General features: G+C 39.5%; 1 protein-coding gene across 1 annotated transcript in view; it reads right to left on the reverse strand.

Moving 5' to 3' along the window:
• The window catches only part of LOC107677005 (X-linked interleukin-1 receptor accessory protein-like 2), a 208,257-nt gene that overhangs the window by 59,530 nt on the left and 133,521 nt on the right, over positions 1–15,206 (reverse strand). Inside the window, exons 4-5 of the mRNA XM_016471781.1 lie at positions 11,009–11,195; positions 10,097–10,250 (exon numbers count right to left, since the gene is read on the reverse strand). Coding sequence (XP_016327267.1) covers positions 10,097–10,250; positions 11,009–11,195 — 341 coding nt within the window. The remainder of the gene's footprint in view (positions 1–10,096; positions 10,251–11,008; positions 11,196–15,206) is intronic.

The following is a 15,206-nucleotide window of genomic DNA, read 5'->3' on the forward strand; positions in this document are numbered from 1 at the left end:
GAGGCATGTATTTCTATTGAGCCTGTGTACGGTAAAAATGAATACTGACACATGATAGTGTGTACTACACACATTGCTGAGATTACATCTGACAGGGGCAATGCTGCTGTGAGTTATTCATGAAACATAAATGTGTGTGCTTGGTTTGATACGGGGTGGGATATTTATCTCAATATTAAAATGTCCGGGTGTCACGTGTTGGTTGCAGGAGCAAAGAAGGGGTGAGGATGTATGAGCAGTGATCCTGTTTATTTACAAAGCAAAACTAACACACACACACACACACATCATAAGAAACACACACAACCCAACATAACAACAAACGAGACAGACAAAGAGCTAAATCAAACAGAGAGAACAAACACACAGTTAAATGAAAAAAAAACAAAAAAACAAACCAGACACAGGTTCACATAATCAATAAAACAATGAGTAATTAAGGGAACCATTGGAGGACGTACTGAAAAACCATGGAAACGAATGACATGAGGACAAAACTAAAACACTGAGGGTCCGTTTACATGAAAACAACATTCTAATAACATAAAAGCTTTTTTTTCTAATAACATAAAAGCTTTTTAAAATAACTTTGTGTTTTTTAATAGTGTCACATACAGAAGAAGACATTGTCAAAACGATCCCCATTCACACGGATCTGTGTAAACGACTAAAACGCTCTATTATTCATGCCAGGCCAGTAGCTGGCGACGTCACTTTGCCTGCGCACGTGTGCATTCTTACAGACCAGTAGTCGCCAACCCATTGATCACGATCGACTGGCAGATCTTTATCACTGCCCCAGTAGATCCTGAAAATAACAGTAAAATAAGTACAAAAATGCATTACATTTCTCCATTCTTTGTACTGTATTTTTCTGTTATTTTCGGTAGCTAATGAGACAGTGATAAAGAAAAATACATCACGCACCGGATGTTAACAGAGGCCAGAAGTGCTGAAGACTAGCGCAAAGAGGAGAAAACACTGTAGCAGGCAGAGAACAAGCTCACTGTTCATGATGGTTGAGATATAGGAAGAAAATAGAAATATTGAATTGGGATGTGGGCTTATATTAATGTATCGCTGAAGGGAACTGTCTTGAGAAAAGTTTTGATGGCAATGGCATTTTCTTCTCCTCTTATCTCTGTATAAAGCGCAGCTCTGCGTTGTTTACAGCGGTAACCAAGGAAACGCTATATCGCGGCTGGTTCATAAGCGCCACCTGCTGGCAGAGAGTGTATTTGTGTCTCATTCAGACCTGCTGTTTTTGTTTCATGCAGATATGTCTTATGCAGCAAAAAAATAAAATAAATAAAATACATAAAACCTAAAGTCAGACCATTCTGTGTTTTTTTTTAATCCTGAAATGATACAATCTAATTCAAATGAAAAACGTTGCTCGTGCAACGTGTGCAGCATCTTTGTTTGGATCATGATTAAAATGCAGTGGCTGCCTCTAATTTCAAATGGCTACAGATATTTTTAGTTTAAGGCCAGTTTGTTTGTTATAAAGCAAATAGCCAATAAATAAGTTTGCTTAAAATATCAGTATCAGAATCAGCCAATTTGCTAGTTAAAAAAGAAAAAGAAAATCTGATTCTGAATTGGCCATGATCGGTGCACCACTAATTAAAATACTAAATAAAAGGCCTCAAATTGGTAGTACAATTTGGGATGTCTTTTTCATAAAGGCTTTTTAAAAAGGTTGGTGACCACCTCACTGTTTGCACAAATTCATGTTTTTGTAGTTTACACAGAGACAACAACAGTGTCGTTTTCAAAAACTTGCCCATTTTCAAGAGTTTGTGTTTTTGGGCCACTAAAATGGCATTGTCATGTGAATCACTACCCAAACGCACAAAAGCTTTCTGTTTTCAGTAGAAATGGTGTCGTGTAAACAGCCCCTGAGACTAGACGTGACGCCAGGTAAATATTTATCCACTTACAAATGAAGCAGACACAATGATATTCTTCATACAGTAAATTATGATTACTAAAGGAGCCAACACACTACGTGGAAACTCATGGTTTTGTGATTGTGTGTGTTCATGCTAGCGGGGAGCTAACCTCACTGCTGGATATGTGTGTCTCCATCTGGATAAGAGTGTGTGTGTGTGTGTGTGTGTGTGTGTGTGTGTGTGTGTGTGTGTGTGTGTTAATGAGAGTCATGAGCTGAGATGTTAATCAGAACTTCACAAAGCCGTTATTTGCACACACAGCTGTTCCCTAGGGACGGTCTAATTAAGTATGCAGTAGTGTCACATTAGACATAACACACGCTGTCAACGAAAGACAATCACAGCCTTCACAATTCACTCTATTCCCTGCGTGCTGAAGAGCTCATCTGTGATTACAGAGATCTGAGAATAACTCAAGAATACGGCCAGGTCACACTTCATCCCAAAATCAAAAGAAAACAAACATGAACAAGAAATTATATTTGGATTATTAAAATCTATAATACACTGTTAAAAATGGTTTCAGTAATTATGAGCTTGAGGAGCTGTTTCTACTTGATCTCCAGTTTTGTAGAAATAGCCTAATTGGTTGACGTCAAAAATAATGTGGACTTGAATAAGATCAATTAATTTCAGATGTTAGCACATGGAATAATAAAACTCGTTTGCTGCCATTTGATGTGAACTAGTCTATTAGATTGGAAAACAGCTATAAAAGTGTCTTAAACATCATAAAAATGCATCAGAATGCTTTCATTCAGTTTTTCCTCATTTTAAATAACGTCTGGCTCTGAAGTATTTACACTTTCAATCACCTCTGCGTATGCTTTCTGTTCCATTTATTACACGACGAATTAAAATAGAGAAACTATTAGCTTTTCTAATAAAGTGTGTCTGAATAATCCCACGCTTCATTACGCTCCTCGTCACTTCACTTTCCTCCGTCTACCGCCAACCCGGCTGAGGAGCAATTTTCAAGACAATGGCCTTGTTGAGAATGTGATGGATGTCGGCAAAAATTTATTATCCAGCTCATTACTGAGTGAGAATAAATCTTTGGCTTTTATCTGGAGACCATCAGAGCTGATAAAAGAGTCGCAGCGGGCTTCATCGGGAAATCTGTCAGCTCATCCACGGAGCTCCAGAGCGCACACTATACTGAACACATACTGTACTGAACACAGAACAGCTGCTAGCATGGGTCTCCTGCTTATAGTTCTCATTCTACAGGGGATTTTACTGAGCAAAAATATTAAAGTACACATCCTCTAGAGTAAAGGTGGGCACATCAATTAATATACCATAAGTATAATAATATATATAATAAGTATTAATATATAAATTCTCATAAGCTACTAATTCAGTATTGATTCCTCTAAAAAGTATCAATATACAAAACGTGGGTTTCTGCATCCCTTTCAAAGGTTTTCAACACTTTAGTTAAATGTTTATCAGACGCAGACTTCTAGATTAAACTGAAAGAGCAAAATAACAGCTTAAAGGAAACACTTTTATTTTAATCTGATTTAAACACAATGCTCCTGTAAAATACAGGATTAGTTTTACATCTATTGGTAAAGTTTTAATATATTTGTGCTCACATTTACCTTTGCAATAAATGTGTTATTAATGACCAGAATGTGTGATATAGATTTGCCAACGCTATCTCACAACCGTGCATATTTTACGAGGTGGCTAATTCATATGACCTCACTCGTACGATTGAGTTCGATTTGTCTAGACCCCAGTGACGGTAGGTTTAGGGGCGGGGTTAGCTGTAGGTCATTCATACAAATTCATACGAATTGTGCAACTCGTAAAATATGTACGATTTAGCAAAAATCATATGAATTTGTACGAATTAGCCACCTCATAAAATATGCACGAATTGCCATGAGATTGGGCTGGATTTGCCTTTGAGTGTAATCATGATTTTTTTCTTCTTCTAAAAATAAACATTACTTTGGGGAAAAAAATCATATACTCACTTAAGTAATACTCAGTATTGGTATCAATATAGTTAAAACTGAAACAAAAGTGATAAGCATCACACTGAATTACTAAAGTTTGGTCTCGTCCCTACTGAGGAGGAGACAATGTCCTCAACATTTTCCTGGCAAACAAACACTCAATTTAAAATGCATATATCTGATAAAAGTTTATTTAGTCAACTTTTTAAAAGACCCTGTCATATAGATGACATTAAAACTACACTGGAAAAAAAAAAAATCTTAATTTTAATGGTAACATGCCGTGCCAGGGTAAAAACCTGTTGGTTATGGTAAGTTCCCTTATCATATACAGTGAAAACTGTACCACATCAAGCAGGATATTTCATGTAAATACATTATCATACAGTAATTACAGTAAAACACTACTAAAGGCAGAGTTTGTGGAAGTGAAAAAGAAATCTACTGATGTTTATTGAATGCTTCATGAATGATTTATCCATGGAAAACCGGTTCATTTATCGGTCAGAATTCACCAAACCATGTGTTATGCATGAAAAAGTGCGTGTGCTTCATTTATCTGTGCTTATTTACTGAACACACATTGGTTCCTTTAGTGGTTAATCATAAATCAGAAGTAAATGATGTTGACAGAGCACTAATGTGTATTGACCGTCTGACTGTCAGCACACTCCACATGAGCTCAGCACACACTTGTGTTTAGCAATCTTTAGCTGCGTCGTGTGGAAACACTTACAAAACACATCGCAATGACCGACAGAGCAAAATATCTGTGAACTAACACGATCAAACTCATAGCCTTCAACACTCATGTCACACAGACTGCAGAGAAACAGATGTTTACTCCTCAATCTCAACTTCATCAGTGTGTACTTTCATTGTGTAGATAGTTTCCCATCTGCTACGTTAAATTAAGGCTAGTATCTTTCCCCATCACCAACTACTATTATATTTATGGTACTCTGATTTGTGATGCATTAACTATAATCTAGTTCTTGCATACTAAACAGGACAGATTGTTTCAGAGAGATTAGGATGCATTGAAAATGTTCTGCTTTGAAATAAATGAATGAATCAGTTTCTTCTGCTTTGTCTCTCCATGAATACAGAAGAGAAGGTCATAGGAGGAACGGGGTGAAACGACTCAAATATCCAGATGAACAGATCAAACTCCACCCACAGGAATTACTGAAGTAGCTCTTTTACAACTACAAAAGTAATGCCACCTCAAAGAGTAAAGCTAAAAACAAAGTGAAAATATTCATGAAAACGATTAAACAAAAATCTGAGTTTCTGGTTATAGTATAGTGGGGGGGTCATGCAAAATGCTTACTTTGTAATTTCAAGACAATTTTGAATCAACCAAGACAATTTCAAATTGATATAGACTGATGCCGCTTTCCATAGGCTAATGCAGTTTACCCTAACATGCAGATTCAGAGGAGACCACAGTATTATTCAGTATTGCTTGATGTGTCTGAAAAAAACAGCACTGGAATGCTTGCAGCATGTCAACAACAGGAATAAAAAATAAAAAAGCTCTCACAAATAAAAGCATAAAAAAATAACTCACAAATGTCAGTAAATGTTTACATAAACTGAATGTTTGGGTAAAACAGCCTTGGTGAAATTGGCTTCCACTACAAATACCATTACAAACATTACAAACCATCAACTTTTAACCGTTAAAACCATTAAACAGTGGTTTTCTGTATTGTGTTTTGGGACATATTCCATTAGGATTTAGTGGTTTTAACAAGCCACCAATAGAAGGTGACCAATTACCAGTAGAGACCCACAGGGACCATTACAGTTTCCATTAAAACCAGTAAAACCATTAAAAATTTTGAGATAAACCCAATTCCCTTGGTTGCTTGATTTGTGTTGTCTCAACAGGAACACATTCCTTTCTTTTCCTGCAGTCAACAAATCAACAAAAGAGCAATGACATGCAAGTGCTATAACAAGTCTCAGTTAGCTTAACGCAGTACACGTAGCAAGGTTTTTTTTTAATTTGAATAAAAAGAAAACAAATAGATAGAATACAAAAAGAATAGAGAAGCTAGTGTTAGTTTTTTTGTTGTTGTTTTTAAGAAAACAAGCAGTTAGTAAATAAATAGAGTGCAAGTCTAAAAGGGGCAAGTTCTTTTTTTTTAATAAAGAATATAATTAGAATAGAGAGTGCTAGAGTTAGAGGGTCAAATAAAGATGGAAGAGATGTGTTTTTAGTCATTTCTTGAAGATGGTTAAGGACTCAGCTGCTGGGATTGAGTTGGGCAGGTCATTCCACCAGGAGGGAACAGTTAATGTAAAAGTCTGTGAAAGTGATTTTGTGCTTCTTTGAGATGAACAATAAAGCGACGTTCACTTGCAGAACACAAGCTTCTAGAGGGCACATAACTGAAGTAATGAATTTAGGTAAAGGGGTGCAAATTCATATATAATATGGATCATTTATGGATGGATCAGGCCCTTTCTAACGGAGCATGCTGCACAACTTCTTGTCCAGGCCCTTGTCATTTCTAGGCTGGACTACTGCAATGCTCTTCTGGCTGGACTTCCATCAAGCACAATCAACCCTCTACAAATGATTCAGAATGCAGCGGTACGACTGGTCTTCAACGAGCCCAAAAGAGCCCATGTTACACCTCTCTTTATCTCCTTGCACTGGCTACCGGTCGCGGCTCGAATCAAGTTCAAGACATTGATGCTTGCATATAGAACAGCCACAGGCTCAGCACCCGCCTACTTCCACTCACTACTACGAATCTACATCCCCTCCAGAAGTCTGAGATCCGCTAGTGAGCGACGCCTCGTGGTACCATCACAGAGAGGCTCAAAATCACTTTCCAGAACATTCTCGTTCACTGTTCCTGGCTGCTGGAATGATCTTCCCACCCCTATCCGGAATGCTGAATCCCTGATAATTTTCAAGTGACAGCTGAAAACTCATCTCTTTCGAAGCTACTTGACTTCATCATCATCATTATAAAAAAATAAATAAAAAAAATTAAAAAAATTTTCTCTCTCTTTATTTATTCCTTCTCTTTCTAGCTTGTACTTATTTGAACAATGTCTAGAAACTTGGTATTACAAGCACTTCCTGTGTCTGTTTGCCTCTTAAAGAAGAATCGCTTTATGTATCCCCAAATTGTAAGTCGCTTTGGATAAAAGCGTCTGCAAAATGACTAAATGTAAATGTAAATGTAAATTTAAATTTAAATGTATCACTGCACTGGATATTTCAGTAACAGAAGCAGACAAACATTTATGGACTATCCTAGTTTCCAGGGTTTTAGTTTGATGCTAAGAGTCTTAATGAAGCGTCCTGATGAACAACCAGAGGATCCAGCAGGAGCAGCTTCATCTCTCAGAGACTGAACAGCAGATGAGCTGCATTATCATGATAAAACATGGATCGACACAGCCTGCGGTGAGAGGATGAGCATGGAATAGTGCCATTATCATGCTGCATCATCCCCAGCATCACTGGAGCAGCAGCTGAGCAGATCTTTAAACAGAGCAGCGGTCGTGAAGTGACCGATAGCATCTCCGCATGCAGACGAGAGACGCTCTCAGTGTTACAAACACTGCTTAATTAATGGAGTGATTTTAATAAACTCTCTTAAAACCAGCTATTTACATGAGCCAACTTTACTTGACTTTTTACTTGATGAAGATGACATGTCGTTTTTAGAGCTTGAGAGCTGTGTGGTATTTGAGATCAGCAGTGTGTAAAGATTCTCCTTTCACAGAATTCTCCTCTTGCAAAAACCTTGCAAGAATTCAATGCAAATCAGCTGGGTTAACTGAATTACGTTGTTATTTCTTGATGTATTCTTGAGTTTTAGAGCCCCTTCAGCGTCTGAGAGAGACAAATCATCTGCCTTTGGGCAAAACAATAAAGGTGCGTGACAATTTCTGCTCACACGTGCTGATGATGAGGATGAGGATGATGTGTGCGGGGGATTGGAACGACACTGAGATAAATGTGTGTTCTGCTGCTGTCGTGCCCTGTCAGAAGACGAGCTGGAGCGAGGCTCTCGTAGCGGCCCATCATTCATCGATGAGGAAGGCTCGTTAGCAGACGAGCTCCTGTCTCAGCTCCCATTATCATGTGACACGGAAAGAGTCCTGACCGTTTACATCCCGGATGAGGCGGATTTACACAAACTTACAGCTCACAGACACTCTTATTTCTCTCTTACAAATTTTCTCCTCCTGCTTGACTGGGAAAAGTTTTCTTCTATAGTCACATCCAGTAGGATTATGCATATCCATCTATAAGAAAGCAAATGCAAGGGAACTGTTCTCAGATCAGCACTTTAGAACTTCTAGTGTTCCAGTTTAGTGGTTTGTGAAAATCTAACATCTGCTACATATGGCTGTGCTGCAATCAATCATAAATGCATCATTAACTCAGTGTTCGATGGGATTTGCACAGTGAAATGTTGAAGGCACTGGCTTTGGTTACATGCATGTACAGTATGCTCATTTTCATCTGGTTTTCATGGTCATGCACAATGGTAATACTGTATGATCAAGAACTAATTAGGGCGGCATGTGTAAGTGTTGTTGTTTCTAACGATTCATGTATAGTAATGAGAGAGCGCCTGAGATGAGTTGAGTGTTGTGTAGCCTTAGGGAGCATTAGAAAGACACAGCGAGGTCACATTATGCAGGCACAAGTCGTGAAAGCAGAGTCTCTTCTGATTCCACTGCTGTGTGCAGTCTGTTGTTTGCTCTGCAGACCTGGATTTATCCTGGATATGTGCACAGAAGAGGCTGAAGGGCTGGAGGCTTGAACAAGAGCTCGCTTTCAAACAATCCCACTCCTCCATGGGCTCCAGGCATGAGGCTGACAGAGAAAACACTTTCTGGCAACCCTCCAGAACCTGCTGACCACAGACAGCTACTGCTGCTCAAACACCACAGATCTGCTTTTAGACATTCGTGTGGAACACAGAGCAGTGCTGGATCATCTGAGGTCACATTACAGACAGAACTGAGCTATTAATCATTTTAATGCTGAAGATTACAGTATCCAGAGAAATCAAATCAACGACTGTGATTTTGCCATAAATGTGCAGCCTTAGTCTGAACAAAATGTGAAGTGACCAGCTCCAGCAGCACTTCTCAGCTCTGGCCTGGATATCCACTGTCCAGCCCCAGTCAAACACACCTGATCCAGCTGATCGAGGTGTTCAGGGTCACTCGAGAGCTTCAGACAGGTGCGTTTGAGCAGGGTCCGAGCTGAGAAACACTGAACTGCAGGTTATTTGGCAACATCAGGGTCTGTATTCACAAAACATCTTCAGGCTAAAAGTAGCTCATGACTCGCCGATTTAAGAGAAAATCTTAAAAATAATGAGCGTGTCAGTCCTAAATTTAGGACTCCTACATTTTTGCACTAAGAGTATTTCACAAAGTGTTTGAGCACTAAAACTAGCTACTAAATCTGTTAGTAGTAATGAAGAGGAGTCCTAAGTCACTAAAACCAAGCCACAAACTATCCTAAAATAGCTGTTTCCAGCAATCTGCCTCAGAACAGAAACATTTTAGTAACACACTGCATTTATTTGCATACATATGTCTTCCCATGCATCTTTTTTGGTTTTGGAGATTTTCCTTTGATTATGTCCTTGTTTTCATTAACCAGCTCGGCAAGAAGTCACAGCTGTTCTTGCATCCAGTTTGGTTTTCTTTTACGTTTGCATGTCTTACTATCAGCCATGATTATTCTACTCTGTTAATTAAAAGGCTGTTTATATGCATATCCGCTAATTGTTTAAGAGAAGCACACGTGTAAGAGGCTGACAATTATCTGAACATATACTTGTTTAATTAGTGACACTTAGCCTGCATTTTAAAATCTTTATTTAAATGTGGCAACATTTTTAATCCTTTATTTGAAGATGGCAACATAATATCACACTCTACAATTTTTCTATGAATAAATCTCTGACAGAGACTATCAGCCAATCACTGTGTGCATAGTTAATGAGCATGCTGACATCATCCACCCCGCTCTTACTCTGAGCACAAGCACATGCAGCACAGCAGAAACAGAGCAGGGCATCTGTTTACATAACACATCCAGTGTAGACACTATCATTGACTAGGAACAGGTTCTATCTGCTTTCTCAGATCTGAATGAGTTTGAACACGTACCTGTGACTTTGAGCTCTGTGGTCCGTCTCACAACTCTGCTGCCATATCTGAGTTCACAGGTGTAGTTCCCTCCGTCGTCCTCCTGCACCTCCGGGATCCAGAGGCTGGTGGTGTTGATGATGATGGAGCTCCTCCACTCTTTCCTCTGACACTCCTGAGGAAACACACCACTCTTCACATGTCTCACACTCACTCATTTCAAACCCACTATCCTAAAACTCAAAGAAAAATAGGCTTGTTGATCCTGGAACAATGTTCCTCTCAAAGCCAGATGGTTTAAGGCAGGGGTTTCCAAACCTGCAGAGTTTAGCTCAAAACCTTTTGAAACACACCTGATCCAGCTAATCATGCTCTTCAGACGGACTAGAAACCTCCAGGTTAGTGTGTTACATCTGGTTTGAACTAAACTCTTCAGGTTTAGTTTAGGTCATGTTTAGGGCAACACTGTAAAAAAAATTACTGTGAATTTAATGGTAAAAGACCAAAAGGTAAAAACCTGTTAAATGGTTAATGGTAAGTTGCCCTACTATATACAGTGAAAAACTGTATTGGACATTACTTGTAATTTTACGGTAGTATACCATTTTTGGAAGAGAACAAGGAAAAAGAAGGTATCATTTTTGGAAAAAGAAGGTATAATTTACAGTGAATAACCGTAAATTGACATTCCCAGAATTCCCTGCGTTACATTTCAACTTTGATGTTTTCTTTTTTTGTTGTTGTTGTTGTTGAAATAACTATGTTTCGTCTTAGTTTTTCTTATCATGTTTGTACAGAAGGGTTGTATGTTACATCTAATGTGCTGTTTTTTACCATAAATTTTACGGAATTTTTTTTACAGTGTAGGAGTTGAGACAGAAACCAAAGCATCCATCATGGTCCTCTCATGCTGTGTGAGATGTGAGCCTGTACCTTGTACCAGGTCATGATAGGCTGCTTGTAGGGTGCGAGATAGTCGTCGATGTCAGGGCAGCTGATCATTTTGCTCTTGGTGACCTCAGCGTTCTCCTGGTACCGTATTCGGCTGCTGAAGCAGAGTCCCTCCTCGCTCTCCTCCACCGTCAGAGACATGGACACCTTCATACAGTACGTGGAGTTTCTGTAAAGACACACCATCAGACAGGTCATGACACCACGACTCTTCTGACATATATGTGACCCTGGAGCACAAAACCAGTCATAAGGGTCTTTTTTTTTTAAATTGAGATTCATACATCATCTGAAAGCTGATAAATAAGCTTTCCATTGATGTATGGTCTGTTAGGATCGGACAATATTTGGCTGACATGCAACTATTTGAAAATCTGGAATCTGAGGGTGCAAAAAAAATCTAAATATTGAGAAAATCACCTTTAAAGTTGTCCAAATGAAGTGCATATTTCTATTCAAAATTAAGTTTTGATATATTTACGGTTGGAAATGTACTAAATATCTTCATGGAACATGATCTTTACTTAATATCCTAATGATTTTTGGCATAAAAGAAACATGTATAATTTTGACCCATACAATGTATTGTTGGCTATTGCTACAAATATACCCCAGCGACTTAAGACTGCTTTTGTGCTGCAGGGTCACATATTACATCATTGTGCTATGAAAACACTGCTCTAGTTTCAGAGCTCAGATTCTCTCAGTGTGCTTTTGAGCTTTCTACTTCCTCCACATTGTGACATCACACTGTGAGCGACATTTGCAATCAGCGCAATCATCTCACCTCATGATTTGCCTGAGTAGGTGAGATGAACAGAGATGCAGTGACTGAAATTCACCACTAAAACAGTGTTTTTTGGCAGAATGAGGGTTGAAAATAGCCACATTTTGAAAACTCACAAGCTCAAGGAACATATTAAAGTAAAATAAAGAAACCCTTTAATATTTACTCCAAAACTCCTCTGCTATTTTATTCATAATTTCCACACATTTTCCACATTCGTCGTCAACGCTGCCTCTGAGCATGAGGTGAAGCAGACGCTGATGTGTTGTTGCAAATGTCCATAACGTCACAATGTGGAGGAAGTGTAAAGCTCCTTGTTTTGGCAGCTTTGTTTTTAACAAATGCTTGCTGAGCTATTTAGCAGATTTTGGTAGAGCATCTCTTTGTAGATGTTTCTCTCTTTTTTATGTATGAGGGAGAAGTGTATAATTTAGGTTCTATTACAGTATCTGTAACCACTTCTTATGGGGTTTTCTTCGCTATAGTAAAAAAATAACTAGTCTCTGTGGGCTTCTGTACATTTGGAAACACTTAATGACATGAACGTGTACATGAAATGATTCTCCCTATCCATTTAGCTCTGATTCTAGAAATCTCAAGCTTTTTCCACACATTCTTTGAATCTGCCTACTGCATTGATTTTCTTTTATTCTGTGCAATATCAGAAGCACAAGGTTTGGCCACAGTGGTAAAACAGAGCAATTACCGGTGCGTTCAATATAAACAGTTTAGTAATTATTAACATCCCCACTGCTCCATCCTTGTCTTTTTCTTTTATCCCACAACGACACCCGGCTGGATTAATTGAGAGCTGTGTTGGGCTTTTCGGTTATGAAAGAATCTGATACCTCCTGTCATAACGTTCAAAGGGAATCAATTAATGATGAAAAATACAGTGAATCTGAAAATGAGAATACATCTGCATACAAACAGAGAGAGCATTTCTGAGAAGGCTGTGCTGAGATGAAACAAACTGTCTCCCACACACGGGAAACGTCTCATTAAACACGCACATATGCATATCAGTCAAATATGCAAAACCATCTTCTCTAGAGGACAGCTTTTCCACAGGAACTCCCTCGATCAGCCATCGTGAGTGAGGAATATTCCAAACAATTCACAAGCCTCACATTTAATTATTTTGGTAACGTGAATATAACACGTTCTGAAACTATCCAGAAATCAACTCAAACTTAATTATTTTGGGGCCAGTGCAGAGCGTCAGATATTGCTGTTGTTACTAGTAATAGTGAAACACACGTGTGCAGACTGATCAATAAAGTTGAGTGATTGCATCTTGTGTGACATGGATCAATGCCGTTATTTGAGGCCTGAGTCTTCTCCTGTCCCAGATGACATTGAGAGTGGACAGTGGACCCTCAAAGCTGCTGACCGCTTCAGACGATTATTTAGTGCTCTCTGAGCCGTTATCAGCCTGAAGAGAGGAAAAGATGCTTCCAGTGTACAGCAGCGACTGAAGAAGTGCCATCTGCCCTCCCTTCAGCTGCTAATTAGGACATTAGGCTAGTGTTTGAGCACTAATGAGGCTTCAGTCATCCAGTTGTGCTGGAGTGTGTGAGAGCTGTCACTCCGCAGATCCTTCTGACAAATCACAAATATTACAAACCCAAGACTGGAGCTGATCAAACACAATTCACAACATCTCACACAATTTTATTTTTTTATTTTTTTATCTGTCAATCTAATAAAGACAGCAAATTAAAAAAAAAAATTATTTATGTAATATGTATTCAACCCTTTACACATTCTTTGTCTGTCGCTACAGGCAAAACTCCCTGCCTGTGCATGTACAGAATAAAGCTAGTTGAGCTCTACACTGTAAAAAATTACCGTGAATTTAACGGTAAAAGACTGTAAAAATGCACACCTGCATTGGTTGGTTGTCAGTGTATTACAAAGGTACAAAACAGATTTCAGTACTTCAATAGGTTGGTATATTAACATTATATCAGTTAATGAAATTACGGTATTTAACTGTAAATTTAAGTTAAAACCATAAAACCTAAAATGTTGCTACCGTATTTTTTACGGTAATATTCCGGCAACCACAGCTGCCGTTTTTTTACCGTAAATGTTACGGAATTTTTATACAGTGTATGTGTGTGTCTGCACCCACTGATAGTGTTTATTAGCACTGATTGCATTTTTGTACTCTGTGGTTTCAATTAGCTGCTGCAGTGTAATGCTTAAACTGTATTGAATAGGGCTGTATTGATTGTTGACCGAGAAAGGCGGCCTACAGTTCTGGCAGTGTTCCTCTGCATTACTCCTGTATTCCTGCTGCATCAATGATAGCAGCAAAACACATGGACAAGCTGATACAGTACATGTCAGTCTGGGGCAAATTCATTTTAATATTGACTGTGCATCTTCATTTTGACACTAATGGAGAACTGGGCCATCTAAACAGACCAGGGATGCTCAGTTGCTTCTGTAGCTATCAAAGCTACTCTTAGAAAGAAGGTTAACAGCTAGATCAATCAGAAAGGCTTCTGCAGGCTGATGTCGTAGATCAGGGCTGTCCTGAAGACCTCGATCGGCTGCTTGAGGTGTGTCTCATTAGGACTGGAGCTGAACTCTCAGCCTGTCAGAGAACAACCTTTAAAAACGCAGTAAAAACTTCAAATTCTGTAGTTCTTTATAAAACATATATCTATGTTCCCTTTCAGTCGGTCACTCTCGACGTCACGTCGGATGACCGACGAATTGGGATCTCGCTTAGAGGGACCAATCTACTTCGAGTGTAAACTAAATGAGCCAATGCACATTGGCATGCGATTATTGCATCCAGCTGCTGCTGATCACAGCGTGAGTATAAGTAGGCAGCAGATGCAGCGCATATTCAGCTTTTCGCTTCGGAGCCCAGCGGTTCTATCATTCTGCTCCTGACCTTCTACAGTGGTGAAAAACTACAGTCAAGCACGCTCTTCGTGGGCTCTCATGCTGGTGGTACGGCGCTTCAGCGGCGGTGGTTTTCCCGTGTCGAGTGGGTTGCACACAACAGGCTGCACTACCCCTGTGTGTGTTGCAGACGGCCATCTCCCCTGTGCGCTTCAGCACACTAAAAGAGCAATTTCCATCTAAAAGAGCTTCACGGGTGGAACGTCTTTTTAAAGACGCGTCTTTTTAAAGATGTCGTACCATCCGTGTGTTTCTGGGTGCGGTCGTTACCTGGCGCCGGGTGATGGTCACGATCGCTGCCTCTCGTGTCTGGGCATGAAGCACGCTGAGATGGCTTTCGTGGATGACTCATGCTCCCATTGCGGGGGTATGACCATCTCGGAGTTGCGGACCAGACTCCGTTACCTGCAAGGGGGCGGAGTGCCCGTGCCACTGCCTAGATCTGGGGTTCCCTCTGGCGGCAGCCGGGGG

This window comes from Sinocyclocheilus anshuiensis, unplaced genomic scaffold (assembly GCF_001515605.1).
Source record: "Sinocyclocheilus anshuiensis isolate Anshui unplaced genomic scaffold, SAMN03320099.WGS_v1.1 scaffold608, whole genome shotgun sequence".
Lineage (NCBI taxonomy): Eukaryota > Metazoa > Chordata > Actinopteri > Cypriniformes > Cyprinidae > Sinocyclocheilus > Sinocyclocheilus anshuiensis.